The sequence below is a fragment of the Artemia franciscana genome, unplaced genomic scaffold (genome assembly GCF_032884065.1).
Source record: "Artemia franciscana unplaced genomic scaffold, ASM3288406v1 PGA_scaffold_29, whole genome shotgun sequence".
Classification (NCBI taxonomy): domain Eukaryota; kingdom Metazoa; phylum Arthropoda; class Branchiopoda; order Anostraca; family Artemiidae; genus Artemia; species Artemia franciscana.
Genome location: NW_027062660.1, coordinates 295,518 through 311,403, shown reverse-complemented (window position 1 = coordinate 311,403; position 15,886 = coordinate 295,518). Strand labels below are relative to the sequence as shown.

The 15,886-nt window shown below is 36.2% G+C and overlaps 1 protein-coding gene across 2 annotated transcripts in view; it reads left to right on the top strand.

Annotated features, from left to right (window-relative positions):
* LOC136041564 (protein MTO1 homolog, mitochondrial-like) overlaps nt 1-15,886 on the top strand; it is a 159,306-nt gene that overhangs the window by 54,559 nt on the left and 88,861 nt on the right. For both annotated transcript variants that reach the window (XM_065726250.1, XM_065726251.1), the window contains exon 6: nt 6,186-6,331. In XM_065726250.1, coding sequence (XP_065582322.1) covers nt 6,186-6,331 — 146 coding nt within the window. The remainder of the gene's footprint in view (nt 1-6,185; nt 6,332-15,886) is intronic.

Below are 15,886 nucleotides of genomic sequence, written 5' to 3'. Positions count from 1 at the left end.
AGTGTTAGATAAATAGGGAAGTGACCAGAAAGATCAGTGAAAACAAGACCAGAAGTGAACTTCGAATTAGGAGAATGAGAAATAAAAATATTATCTATTGGAGTGGCATTCCCATAAAAAAGATGGTCGCATTCATCACTTGATCCAACATTTAACATATTACAATTAAAATCTCCCAAAACACAAATTTGTTTTTTAGAGAAAATCCCCACACCAAAAAGCTGATCAAGCAAATCCCAGCATAGATGTGTTGGAAAAGGAGGGGGCTTATAGAACAAACAAACAGTATCACATGCATACCGGCTTGTCAGATCAATGACAAGAGAATAAACTGTCCTAGTATTAGACGCCACTGATGTAAACAAGGATTCAAGATCAGATCGTATACTAAATTCAATATTAGATTTTATAAACAAAGAAATACCCCACAACACTTAAACGGTTATTTTTGAACACTTGAAAAGGTTATTTTTCCGTTTTTAGCACTGAAGACAGCATGGCGGTGGTCCTTGCCGAAATATCTGCTTTTAGCATCTTGCTTCTTTTCTGTCATCTGACTGACATTACATGCATTTTTCTGGGCTGTTTAATTTTATTGTTATTTTTTTTTCTTGTTTTTCAGACGTCATGTGTAGCCATTGTGGTCTTAGAACGTATTAATCATCGATTCTGAATATGCAAAATGTATAAATATTAGAGTTGCTTATTTTTGCTATTTGCATATGAAAAAATTCCATTATTTTAGAAACAGGAATTAAATTCCCCCAAAAAGCAGCAATCTTGATGGCCAGTATGAATTCAACATGTATGAGAGCCCTAAAGCTACCATCTGCAAAATATGAAGTTTCTTTTTTTTCAATTTAATAACAAAGCGTGCAGTGTTAGTGCTGGGGGGGGGAAGCTTATTTCGACGACAATAGTCTTTTTGGATAATCGTACTTTACTTGGAAAAGCACGCCACACTAAATGAGCTCTTTTTCTCGAAGTATTGCTGTGCAAAACTTAAAATATGATTTAAAAATTGGGTTTTGAGAGTGGGATGGGGATAGCCCTCCTTGCATTTTCGTCTAACCCTGAGCGTGCTATAAAAACTAGTTGAAATTAAATGAAAAAGAATGTTGTTTTCAAATGAAAATAAAGGCTAAGATTAAAAAAAAACAAATAGAAGCTATTCCGTATGTGAGTGGGGCTTATCTCTCCTCAGCCCTCCGCTTTTTACAATAAATCTTGACTTTTTGTATATATTCCTTTAAAACCACTGATTTAGCACCAGGATCGTTGAATCGGAACAAGAAGCATATTTATAGCAAAGTGAAACTTTAGCGTAAAGTGCAGGAGGTTGAGGAGAGTGCAGCTCTCTCCTCGTATATTCACTAATTTCTGTTTGTTTTGAGTTTAAATGTTCCTCTTTACTTTCAGTGTGAAAACTTCTTTTTTTTTATTTAATGCATAAGAGGTCATATTTTTTCTTTTCTTGAATGGGCCTAATATCCAATTTCGTGTCGATTTCCACTTATTATATACGCCTAATACATCAGTGTCTCGAGTTTCCCTTTTCTTGATACTTTTTAAAGATAGCTTATTGTAGGTGGAGTATATTTTCCGCTCTGTTGCTCTTTTGAAATGATTTTAAAAATGGAGATTAATAGTATGGGATCTTCCGTTTTCTGGAAAATAATCTCCAGGTTTGAAGAACCTGAGGGACGACGGTCCAGTGCCTATCCTTATTTTAACCCATTTTTTCAACTTCTGATTTGATGCCTAAATTCTAAACTGATATTCCGTTTTGCATTAAATGCTTAATAAAAATGACTTTGAAACGCAACTCTAGTGGGCACTTTTTTTTAACTCAATGTCTCTAAGTATCTGTATTAACCGCTTTTTTAGCCATCTAATGATAAGTATGCATTGACTTGGGGGTAAGTTTATAGGAATGCCAAAAATGGATAAGCTATAGAAAAACTAAGATATCTTAATTCCCAAAATTAAAGTGTATGGGATTGCAAGAGTAGATATTTTCGAAGATTTACATAAGAAAATTGCAATTACGTAGTTGCTTTTTAATGTAATTGCTATAATGTAGCTTAATCTTATTTCAAATTACATAAAAAAACTAGTTTTTTAAACTGAAAGTAAGGAGCGACATTAAAACTTAAAACGAACAGAAATTACTCCGTATATGAAATGGGTTGTCCCCTCCGCAATCCCTCGCTCTTTACGCTAAAGCTTTTAATTGTTTTAAAAAAATAATTGTGGCAAAGAGACAAACTTTAGCGTAAAGAGCGAGGGATTGCGGAGGGGACAACCCATTTTATATACGGAGTAATTTCTGTTCGTTTTAAGTTTTAATGTCGCTCCTTACTTTCAGTTTAAAAAACTAGTTTTTTTATGTAATTTTTGAACGTCTTTGAATTAATGCATGTTTGATTTTGGCTCTCCACACATAAATTATTAAAATAAAATTTGCATATTAATTCCTTTTTTTAGCTAAATGGCTTTCTCTTAGTTTTGATCAGACGATTTTGAGAAATAAAGGGTGGGGAAGGAGGCCTAGTTGCCCTGCAATTTTTCGGTTACATAAAAAGGCAACTATAAATTTTAATTTTTAAAGAATGCTTTTATTTGTAAAAAATATACGTAACTTAAGAATTAACTTACGTAACAAACTTTTATTTTCTTAAATTTTTATTATGTATATGAGGGGGTTTGTACCCTCGTTAATACCTCGCTTTTTACACTAAATCGTAAGTTTTGTCCCAATTCTTTAAGAATGACCCCTGAATCAGAAAGGCCGTAGAATAAATAGTTCAAATTACGAAAAGTACTATAGCATAAAGAGCGAGGTATTTATCTCCTCCTAAATACCTCGCTCTTTATGCTAAAGTATTTATAGAACCCCTCATAAGCGTAATAATCTCTGTTCGTTTTAGGTTTGAATGCTACTCCTTACTTTCAATTTAAAAAAAACTTTTCCATGTTTATTTTTTCATTTTTTTATAGTGATTTTAGAAAATCCTGCGCCCTTTTCATTGAATTTCTGTTCCCCCATGACATATTTCTCCAAATAAAGATCCTCCCACAGAGTCACCTCCCCTCAACCCCACCCCCAAAACCAAAAAAAAAAACCTTAAAACGTCTGTACAATTTCCAATAACCATTATTATATGTAAACACTGGTCGAAGTTTGTAACTTGCAGCCCCTCCCCTAGGGACTGTGGGGGAGCAAGCCATTCCCAAAGACATAGTTATTATGGTTTTTGACTATGCGGAACAAAATGGCTATCTCAAAATTTTTATCCGTTGACTTTGGAGAAAAAATCAGCGTGGGAGGGGGCCTAGGTGCCCTCCAATTTCTTTGGTCACTTAAAAGGGGCACTAGAACTTTTCATTTCCGTTAGAATGAGGACCACTTGGTCGATACGATGACCCCTGGCAAAAAGAAAACAAAAAACAAATAATCACGCACCCGTGATTTATCTTCTGGCAATAAATACGAAATTCCACATTTTTGTAGAAAGGAGCTTGAAATATTCGCTATAGGGTTCCCTGATACGCCGAATGCGATGGTGTGATTTTCGTTAAGATTCTATGACTCTTAGGGGTTGTTTCTCCCTATTTTCCAAAATAAGGCAAATTTTCTCAGGCTCGTAACCTTTGAAGACAAAGACTAAATTTGATGAAACTTACATATTTAAAATCAGCATGAAAATCCGATTATTTTGATGTATATTTTAGTATCAAAATTCCGTTTTTTAGAGTTTCGTTTACTATTGAGCCTGGTCGCCTCCTTTTGACAGACTGTAGTAACGAACTCTAAGTATGGGTGACCCTGCTTTTTTGGTATATAAGGTATGGGTATACGGGTATATTTTTTGGCTGGGGATATATAAGGTATAATTGTGTCTGATAGAAATGTTGAGATGGTCATTGGCTGTTGTATAATCTTTGAAAAGAGCTTATTTGATTGGAAATTGAAAGGGTTCAAACTCCTCCTCCCACGCCTACCATTTCTCCCAACACATCCAATCAAAATCTTAAGAAAGCCAATTACTTCAACGGAATTGAAAGGTCCAGAAATTATGTCTTTGAGGGACACCCCCCCCCACACACACACACATCCCTCAGGGCAAGGGTTGTAGTTATGCCCTTGGGGAATATAAGGCAAATATAGAAAGGGTGATTCTATAAACTTCTGAGCGGGCTCAATGGATTAGTAATCCGAAGCTCTGATGCCCTTTTCAAGATTGAGAGTGATCAGAGGTTGGATACCTTCCCACATACATCGTATTTTCCCGAACGCATCTGATAAAAATTTTGAGATTGTCATTTTTTGTCGTAGAAACTTCGAAAAGATCTCATTTGATGGAAAATTGAAAGGCCTAGTGCCCTTTTGAACAGCTGAAAGTGATTGGAAAGCAACTAACCCCCTCCCACGTCATAATTTCCCCAAACACATCCAGTTAAAATTTTGAGATAGCCATTTTGTTCAACGTAATTGGAAGGTCCAGATATTATATTTTGCGGATGAGAATCCCCCCAGAACTCTCTGAGGAAGGGTGGTAAGTAATTCCCTGGGGGCATATAGGGTTTATAAAGAAAGGCTGATCATATAAACTCCGGAAGGGGCTCATTAAATTGGTAATCAGAAGGTCTAGTGTCCTTTTTAAGATTGAGAGTGATTTAGCGGTGGATACCCCACGCCCCCTAAAAATCTAGTATTTTCTCGAAATGCATCTGATAGAAATTTTTAGACGGCCATTTATTGTCGTAGAAACTTCGAAAAGGCATATTCTATTGGAAGTTGAAAAGGCTGGTGCTTTTTTATTTGTCACAAGTGATTGAGGAGTAAAAATTTCCCCCCCCCCACATGGCCATTAATTCCCAAAACAAATCTAATCTAACTTTTGAGATAGCCATTTGCTCAGCGTAGTTGAATGGTCGGGAAATTATGTCTTTGACAACCCCCATACCTTCTCAAGACCAGAACATAATTTGCACTTTACTGAAAAAATGGCCATAGATTGTCAGTATAGTATTCATATACTGATAGAAATAATATGTTCCTTAAAGTTTTAATAATTTCTTATTCATTAGAATTAAAAAGTTTAAACATTCAAGCCTGTTTTTTCATTTAATAGACACAAAACAAATATTTTTGTTTAAATAAACACAAGACAAGATAAGTTTGTTCTAAAATAAGATTAATAACTGATAATTGTATATTATAGCTAATATAGCAATTAATATATTAAAATGGGAAATATAGATTTTTTGATTTGGTCAGCAATTGAAAATTGTTGAAAAAGTTTCCCCAACATACAAATAGCAATCCATACTATGGATTCTTATAGAAAAAAACTGAAAAGATATAAAATATTACTTTTTCCATGAAAAAGAATATTTCAATAAAAAACGAACAGAATTTAATTGGAAAAACGTTTCCCGCAAAACAATTTTTTAAAGAAAAGTAAAGAGCTTCATTACGCCAAGAATGGGTAAAGATAATGTCAAATAATATTCCAAGCGTGAAACTACCACAATTCGGTATCAATAAATAAATGAAACTCAAAACGTACAGATATTACAATAAATAGCCGAATAAAACTCAAAACGGACAAAAATTAACATGAGTAAGGATGATAACTACCCATGTCTTCTCAAGAGCAGAACACAATTTTTGTTTTACTGAAAAAAAAACAAGACAAAAAAACAACAACAACAAAAGCAAATGACTGGATTGTCAGTTAATTGATATATATTGATATTTATTCCTTAAAGTTGTGATATTTTTTATTTGTTAAAGCAAGAAAAGTGAAAACATTTCAAAGGTATTTTAGCTTTGACTCGCCTATTTATTGTAATATTTGTTCGTTTTGACCATTTGACCATTTTCTCAGTGTTCAACTTTTGATTATACTTCCGGCATTATTCAAGTCCTTAAAAAAATGTGTTTAAATAAGAATCTCAAGAAAATCTCCCAGTTTTCATTAATGTTTTGTTAATCTTGAGCTAATAGGGATGATGCCGACTGGTACAAGTACGACTGGTTGTGAGAAAATTTCTTGTTAGTTGGAAGACGGCGTCCAAAACACCAAGCAAAATTTTAATCAAGATAAGATTGAGATTCATTTGAACCTTTCCAATTGTGTATAGCCTGTGATTTAGTCTTTTGCCTTTTTTTACAGTCTGGAAAGCAAGTTCCGTGCTTTCTAATAAGAACTAATCCAAATGTTGATGCTATAATTAAGGAAAGTCTTCACTTAAACCGGCATGTCAAGGAAGAAATCACTGGTCCCCGATACTGTCCATCCATCGAGTCCAAAGTTTTGAGGTAAGTCATTATTAAGAGCTAAGAGTATATAGCGCTGCTAAAGTATAAACTGCATTGTCTTTCTGAGGCCCAAAGGACTTATCATTGTCAGAAGATGTTTACTAAGCTGTCCTCAAAGGGAGGGGGTTAGCAGCCACATGTGTATTCAATCACATTTTGATCCCCCTGATGTGCAGTGTTTTAATAGGTGGCCAGCGTTTACCACCCTCCCGGAAAACACTCCCTGTAAAATACCCCTCCCCGGAAAAAACCCCTCGTGGAACATAGCCCATGCTGAAAATATCCCTCACGGAAAATACCCCCCAACCCAAGACTTACTTCCTGCAGAACCTCCATCCCCTCGAAAATAATACCCCCGACAAAATACCCCCTCCTTCTGTGTAAAATAAGGCTTTCCAAATCTAAGGATTTATTTTGAGTTTTTTTTATCCGTGGGAAGGAATTTCGATACTTGGGTATTATGTGCTACTTACTCAAGTTTACGCTGTTTAAAACTCGAAAACAAACCGGCACCGACTCCACATACCGGCATCTAACTCCACTCTTGCTAAGCACGCTGAATCTATTTATCTGTAAATTCAAAGCTATAAAAAGAGCTGACCCATTTATTGTAGTCTTAATGTAAGCGTTTGGTCCAGTAACTATGCCTTTGGGGACACATGACCCTCCACAGCCTCTGGGAAAAGAGCTGTAAATTTGGAAATTTGCCCATTGTATACATAAGCCCTTTTATTGGGAAGTATAGTAACATTTTTATGCGTGGGAGGGGTAGTTTTTCAGGGAGGAGAATTTTTCCGTTGGGAGGGAAGTTTACAGGGATGAACTTTCCTCGGGAAATCTTGCGCCAGGGGAACTTGACAGAATATCTATGCGAAAGTATTTTATTGGTCATACGCTGTCTTTGCCTTCTCAATTTTGCATGTGGAGTTGTTCCTGGGAAATTTCCCAGGAGAAAGTTTTAGCTGGGTTGGTATTGTCTGGGGGATTTTTTCATGGCATGGGGATTTCCACAAGATCTATTTTTTATGGGGTAATTTTCCAGGGAGAAATTATCCATGGAAGAATTTTTAAAAGTATCAAATTTCCACGGAGGGGTAGAGGGAATTCTTGGGATAAATTGGAGAGATTTCCATTTTGTTTTGAAAAATGATTTGAAATTAATGTCTTTGTCAAAGGAAAGTATGTTAAGGAGAATTTTTCAGGCGTATTCGTCCACAAGAAGTTTTACGGCGGAATTTTTAGTGAGAATATAATTTTTGGAGGGACTGTTTCGGTGAGGTTGATATTTTGCATGGAAAAATACTTCAACTGAGAATTTTCAGTTTAGGGTGGAGTTTCATGGAGGGGGTTAGTTTGTCCGGTATTGTTTGAGAAACCATTAGAAATTAAAGAAAAAAATAGCTGAAAATATGGAGCAACTACAAAACTTAAAACGAACAGATCTCATTCCGTACATGTGGGGAGACGGTCCCCTCTTCAGTACCTCGCCCATTACTTTAAAGTTTGACTTATTGTCCCAAATCTTTATATCAACTCCTGAAACACAAGCGTTGTTTTTATTTTGACTCTTTACTTTCAGTTGAAAAGAGTTGTTTTTTCACATTGAATAATGTTTAAAAGATCAATAATTTACGTTGGTACTATTATTATGTAGATATTACCCTCGTCTATAGCAAACAATCAGGTAGCAAAGTTTAAGAATATTTTATTTTCAGCTTTGAAGGCTGGTTGTTTGGTTAATGTGAACGTTAACGTTAACGTTTATTAAAAATAAATAAATAAAGAAACAAATATTTTCAACTGAAAGTAAGGAGCAATATTAAAACTTTTTTCTGGTGGTAAGGGAGTCGGGGGGATGGGGTTACTTGAGAGGATCCTTCCACGGAGGATCTTATCAGGAGGGAAGAGAATTTCCGTGAAGGGAGCACTGGATTTCCCAGCTTTATTTAAAATAACATTGAGAAGCTAAATACAAAAAACAAGCTTTTTCAACTGAAAGTAAGGAGCAATATTAAAACTTAAAACGTACAGAAATTATTATTACGTATATGAGGGGGTTCGCCCCCTCATCAATACCTCGCTCTTTACGCTAAAGTATTTTTTGTACTTTCAAAAGAGCTGTTTATTCTAATTAAACGGCTTTTGTGATTCAGGGGTCATTCTTAAATAATTGGATCAACATTGGACGTATTTAAAGCAATTAAAGTATTAAAGCAGATGTATTTAAAGTAATTATGTGAAAGAGCTTTGTCCAGTTTAAATGAACGAAATTGAGGTTAACAATTACTTAACTAAGTTGTATTTATGTGAAACAAGCATGCGCTTTGTTACATTTTGTAACAATGCTTCTGTATAAGTTCAGTTTTTGTGTGTGAGTTCTCTTTTTTCTTGACTGATAACAGCTTCTTTGTGTGGATAAACATTTATAAACTGAAACTAACCTTAGACCAACCAACCCATGCTAGCTATTGAGAATAATAATGCAATAAAGTGCAGAATGTGTTGCTTTCGGTGGTTTTCAAAAATTTTATTTCAGGGGTAAGGGTTAACATTGACAAACAGCTCATTCTTAGGCCTCTATTTTCATTTTCATAAGAAGTGGGATCCTACAAACCAGTCTAAGGGGAGGTGGAATCTCCGTAATATCCTTCTTAACTGTATGTATGATGCAAACAACAGCAAACGCAATGATATTTTGAGATTTGGAGACGTCTCCTGTGCAGGGGTGTGAGAGTAGTAGTCTTAGGTAGTTAAATAAAACGTGATTTTTCTCATTAACAGGGATATGGAGCCGAAATTGAACTTGGCACTTATTTACTACCAGCAATGTCAGGGTTGGGTTTATTCCAGATAATGGATTTTGATTTGAATTAGTTCAACTTCGTGTACTTTGAAGTCGGAACGATTTGTGGTTCCATTAAATTTGCAGACATTTATATTAAATACTTTTGGAGTTGTAATCTCGTTATCTGTACTGTAAAAATGACTGAAAGCTAGAGGCAGCAATGTTAACCCTAAGAATCAGAGCCACCATTGTAATTTCTAACTCAAACACTCTTCTGATTCGATGTTAATTCCCCTGTTAGCTATCTTATTACCTGTTGATATGCTTTGAAAAAGTTAATAATACGCCCCCTTGATTTGTGTAATACTTTTGATACTTTATCCCAAGGAGATTATTTTCTTTGAAAGGTAAGTTGACAAACGTTTATTTGTTAAGTTTTCCAGTCGGAAAATACTCAATTCTCTGAATGATATTATTGTTTCCTAGATATGTTTAACTATTCTTTCCTTTTTTCTTTTGTAAAAAGCTCGTACTTCTAACCTTTGTAATTTTTTAGGGGGTTTAGCTCCTGGGTGATAAGATTCTGTATCTAAATTTTTTTCTTCTCTGTACTCTATTAAATCTGTTGGTATTCGTGTTGTAACTTTTTTTAAGCATTTAAATTTTTCTTAAGTACGCAATGGAAGGATCAAAGGTTATCTGCGTACGAAGCTGTAAACCTTTTTCACTTTTTCTAACCTATGGAACTTAAATATTGCCAAAAACGAAGAATGCCTTGTATTATCTATATATATATATATATAAATAAGTTGTCTGTGTATGTGTGTGTGTGTGTCGAGTGACGTCATGTTTGTGTGTCGACTGACGTCATGTTTGTCGACTGACGTCATTATAAGGATAGAGCTGTATGCGTCATGAAGTTGTTTGTCGACTGACGTCATGTTTGTCAACTGATGAAATTACATACCGGGACACCGGGACACAAATGACGACCGGGACACAGGGAATATAAATGACGACCGGGAACCTCAAAGAGAAATTATAGACTGGGACACCCGGACACAAATCACGACCGGGACACAGAGACACAACTACAACGGGGACGCCGGGGGCACAGGCGGGATATATAAATGACGACCGGGACACAGGGATTGTTCGAATAGAAATTACAGACCGTGACACCGGGACACAAATGACGACCGGGACACAGGGAATATAAATGACGACCGGGAACCTCAAAGAGAAATTATAGACTGGGACACCCGGACACAAATCACGACCGGGACACAGAGACACAACTACAACGGGGACGCCGGGGGCACAGGCGGGATATATAAATGACGACCGGGACACAGGGATTGTTCGAATAGAAATTACAGACCGTGACACCGGGACACAAATGACGACCGGGACACAGGGACACAGGGAATATAAATGACGACCGGGACACTCAAAGAGAAATTACAAACCGGGACACAAATGACGACCGGGACACAGGGAATATAAATGACGACCGGGACACAGGGACACATCATTAGAATAATGAGGTATAGATCTGAATACGGATTGTTTTTCCCATGGACAATTATATGTTGCATGTTCAAGAGTCAGTAAACCTTACAATCTATTTATATGCACAGACAATGGTATAGCGAAGAATGTTGTATATTCGCATGTTTTACGTAGTTAAAAACATATATATATATATATATATATATATATATATATATATATATATATATATATATATATATATATATATATATATATATATATATATATATATATATATCTATTCACAGGTGGGACACAGGGACACAACTACAATGGCGCGTAACTAATATGGCGCGTAACGACTTACGCGCGCGGGGGAGCTTGGGGGTGCGCAAAGCGCCCCACCAACAAGGTGTTGGGGTGGCGCGAAGCGCCACCCCAACAGCTAGTATAGATATAAAAAGAAAAGTTCTAGGAATAGTTTTTTTTCCCAGACAGTGGATAGAGCTAAAAACATTCAAGACGATTCAATTAATCAATCTGAATGATCATGGGTATGTGTATGTGTGCATACCTATACTTCCAGTTTTCGCAATAAATGCTAAAATCCACTGTATCAAAAGCTTTTTCAAACAGTTCGTGGTAACGAACTGTAGTAAGGAGCGACCCGGCTCAATAGTAACCGAAAGTCTGAAAAATGGAATTTTGGTACCAATAGCTACATCAAAAGAATCGCATTTTAATGCTGATTTTAAATATATAAGTTTCATCAAGTTCAGTCTTACCCATCAAAAGTTACGAGCCTGAGAAAATTTGCGTTATTTTAGAAAATAGGGGGAAACACCCCCTAAAAGTCATAGAATCTTAACGAAAATCACACCATCAGATTCAGCGTATCAGAGAACCCTACTGTAGAAGTTTCAAGCTCCTATCTACAAAAATATGGAATTTTATATTTTTTGCCAGAAGGCAGATCACGGATGCGTGTTTATTTGTTTTTTGTTTTTTTTTTTCCCAGGGGTCATCGTATCGACCCAGTTGTCCTAGAATGTTGCAAGAGGGCTCATTCTAACGGAAATGAAAAGTTCTAGTGCCCTTTTTAAGTGACCAAAAAAATTGGAGGGCACCTAGGCTCCCTCCCACGCTAATTATTTTCCCAAAGTCAACGGATCAAAATTCTGAGATAGTCATTTTATTCAGCATAGTCGAAAAACCTTATAACTATGTCTTTGGGGACGACTTACTCCCGCACAGTCCCCGCGGGAGGGGTTACAAGTTCAAAACTTTGACCAGTGCTTACATATAGTAATGGTTATTGGGAAGTGTACAGGCGTTTTCAGGAGGATTTTTTGGTTGGAGGCAGGGGTTGAGAAGAGGGGGATATGCTGGGGGAACTTTCCATCGAGGAATTTGTCATGGGGGAAGAAATTTTCCATAAAGGGAGTGGAGTATTTACTAGCATTACTTAAAAAAATAACAGTGAAAAAGTTTTTTTTTTCAGCTGGAAGTAAGCAGCAGCATTAAAACTTAAAACGAACAGAAATTATTACCCATATGAGGGGCTCACCTCCTCCTAATACCTCGATCTTTACGCTAAAGTATTTTTAGTAATTTCAACTATTTATTCTGCGGTTTTTGTGATTCAGTTGTCATTCTTAATGAATTGGGACAAAATTTAAGCTTTAGTGTAAAGAGCGACGTACTGACGAGGGGGCAAACCCTCTCATATATGTAATCTATATATATAAAAATAAGTTGTCTGTCTGTCTGTGGGCCTGTGGATCTGTGGATCAGGTGACGTCATGTTTCGGCTGACGTCATGAAATTAGTTGCCGTCATTTTTGTTATGACGATGCTTAGTATATTGTAAAACACATTAATTTGGTTAATAATATACCATTTAAAACACCAAAATGAACATGCTGGAGTAGTCACTCGGTGAGAGAGGGTGTCAGAACAGAGAATGAAGGTCCCAGGTTCAAATCCTGGTTAGGCTAAAAAAGGTAAAAAACTAAAAACTAAAAAAAAACTGAAAAAACTAAAAAAAGGCAAAAACTACAAAAAAAACTAAAAACTAATAAAAAAAAAGCCGAAAAACTAAAGAAACTAAAAAAAGGAAAAAACTGAAAAAACTAAAAACTAAAAAAAACTAAAAAAAAGGAAAAATGAAAAATAGAAGAGAAAAAGAATACTAAAAAAATAAAAAAAAAAAATAAAAAAAAAAAAAAAGATAAAAAGCTAAAAAAAGGTAAAAACCAATAAAAACTAAAAAGAAAAAAAGGTAAAGAACTAAAAAAAAAATTCATCTAAAAAACTAAAAAAAACTAAAAAACGTAAAAACTAAAAGAACTAAAAAAGTAAAAAAAAAAACTAAAAAAAGGAAAAAACTGAAAAATAAGCGGGTTATAAAACAGGGGGATATAAATGACGACCGGGACACCGGGACATAAGGAATATAAATGAATCAGAAAATACAACTCATGTTTCCAAATGACGTCGTTTGGAGCCCAAATTGAAAATCCAGATCAATTTATGTCTACTTTCAAAGTAAAAGGGCAAATTTGGAGCCCAAATTGAAAATCCAGATCAATTTATGTCTACTTTCAAAGTAAAAGGGCAAATTTATCATAGAGCAGGGTCTCTTCTACCATTCTCAGGCGAGAATCATAAATTTTTACAATTGTACTTCATCAGTGATAGAAATTCTGAATTGAATGCACGTTGCGAAATTTCTCCCAACATTGAAAGGACAATCGTTTCCCAATTACAACATCTTTTCCACGAAAATAATAATTTAGTGCGTCTGTTCAAAACAGCCATCGATTTGATGCCTACTTATACGCATAAAATTGTTATTTCCGCTGACAAAACGCCTCCTGGCCAACATGTGCGTAGATACAATGCTCCAACTATCGACGAAGTGGCCATCGTTATGGTCGGTGATCAGTTTTTACCTCGAGATATTATTCTCAGGGTTTCCACCACACGTGCTACAACTAAAAATAGGCCTACCAATAATACTTTTAAAAAATATAAACCCACCAAAGCTTTGCTATGGCACTCGACCTGCCGTAAAAAAAAACAATGGAAAACCTAATAGAGGCCACAATCTTGACAGGGCCTTTTGAGGGTGAGGCTGTTCTTATTCCTCGCATTCCCAAGATTCCAACGGATCTGCCTTTTCAATTTAAAAGATTGCAATTCCCAATTCGATTAGCATTTGCAATCACCATTAACAAAGCTCAAGGTCAATCATTAGAAAAATGTGGTATAGATCTTAATACTGATTGTTTTTCCCATTGACAATTGTACGTTGCATGTTCGAGGGTCGGTAAACCTGACAATCTATTTATATGCAGCGACAATTGGACAGCGAAGAATGTTGTATATTCGCAAGTTTTACGCAGTTAATTTGTATTTTATCTATCTATCTATCTATATAAAAACGAGTTGTATGTATGCATGTTTGTTTGTTTGTAAAAAGAGCGTTTGCATATGATGTCATTATTAGTACATACGGCTTTGTATATGCAGAGACAATGGGAAAGCCAAGAATGTTGTATATTCGCAATTTTTACGTAGTTCAACTCCTGCAGACGAAATGAATGCTTGCCTAAAAAATTCTAATTTATAGGCGCACGTAAAAATATTAAAATTAACTACAAATATGCGTGTCCGATTGCAAAACGATGACTCTGGTCAAACAGTAGACTCAATTTCAGGACGTATACAACTACCTGCTGATTTCTGTAATTTAGTGACGTCCAAAAATGAATTGATTGAAAAAGTATTTCCGAATATTCTAAAAAATTTATAAAAATAATAAATGGCTAAGTGAAAGAGCGATTCTCGCACCCAAAAATATAGACGTCCACGAAATCAACAATATTGTTTTGAACAAGATTCGAGACCAGGCAGTCCTTTACAAGTCAGTCGACACAGTTTTGGAACCAAATGAAGCGGTTAATTATCCATCTGAATTTTTAAATTCCATAGATCCTTCAGGGTTTCCACCACACGTGCTACAACTAAAAATAGGCGTACCAATAATACTTTTAAGAAATATCAACCCACCAAAGCTTTGCAATGGCACGCGACTTGCCGTAAAAAAAAACAATGGAAAACCTAATAGAGGCCACAATCTTGACAGGGCCTTATGTCCTGGTCGTCCTGGCCGAGTGGGTTGGTGCGCAGGATTCGGGATCCCTTGTCTGAGAGGACGTGGGTTCGAATCCCAGTGTATCCAATTCTTCGGTTTGGGACGGGGGTCAGTGGCGTGACTCTGTAAGCTTAGCCAGAGTTGACCCAGCTCTAAATGGGTACCTGGAGAAATCTGGGGAAGGTAAACAGGAAGGGTGTGTGAAAGCACAGGATGGCTGGCCCCCAACCCCCCATTGCACTTCCTGGCTGAAGGGCCAAGAAACGGAGATCAGCACCGCCGGTACGGACTGTAAAGTCCAATGCCGTATCCTTTACCTTTACCTTACCTTATGAGGGTGAGGCTGTTCTTATTCCTCGCATTCCCATGATTCCAACGGATCTGCTTTTTCAATTTAAAAGATTGCAATTCCCAATTCGATTAGTATTTGCAATCACCATTAACAAAGCTCAAGGTCAATCATTAGAAAAATGTGGTATAGATCTTAATCCTGATTGTTTTTCCCATGGACAATTGTACGTTGCATGTTCGAGGGTCGGTAAACCTGTTAATGTATTTATATGCAGCGACAATTGGACAGCGAAGAATGTTGTTTATTCGCAAGTTTTACGCAGTTAATTTGTATTGTATCTATCTATATAAAAACGAGTTATGTGGATGCATGTTTGTTTGTTTGTAAAAAGAGCGTTTGTATATGACGTCATTATTAGTACATACGGCTTTGCATATGCACAGACAATGGGAAAGCCAAGAATGTTGTTTATTCGCAATTTTTGCGTAGTTTGAAACACATATATAAATCTATCTATATTCACAGGTGGGACACAGGGACACAACTACAATGGCGCATAACTAATATGGCGCGTAACGACTTACGCTCGCGGGGGGGCTTGGGGGGGCGCGAAGCGCCCCACCAACTAGGTGTTGGGGTGGCGCGAAGCGCCACCCCAACAGCTAGTAAAAACATAAGAATACAAAAGTACTTTACGTAAGCTAATTTATAAGTTACGTATATCTTTTACTTATAAAAAGATTCGTAAAAAATTAAAAGTTCTAGTTGCCTTTTTAATTAACCGAAAATCGGAGGGCAACAAGGCTTCCTCCCCCGCTCTTTTTT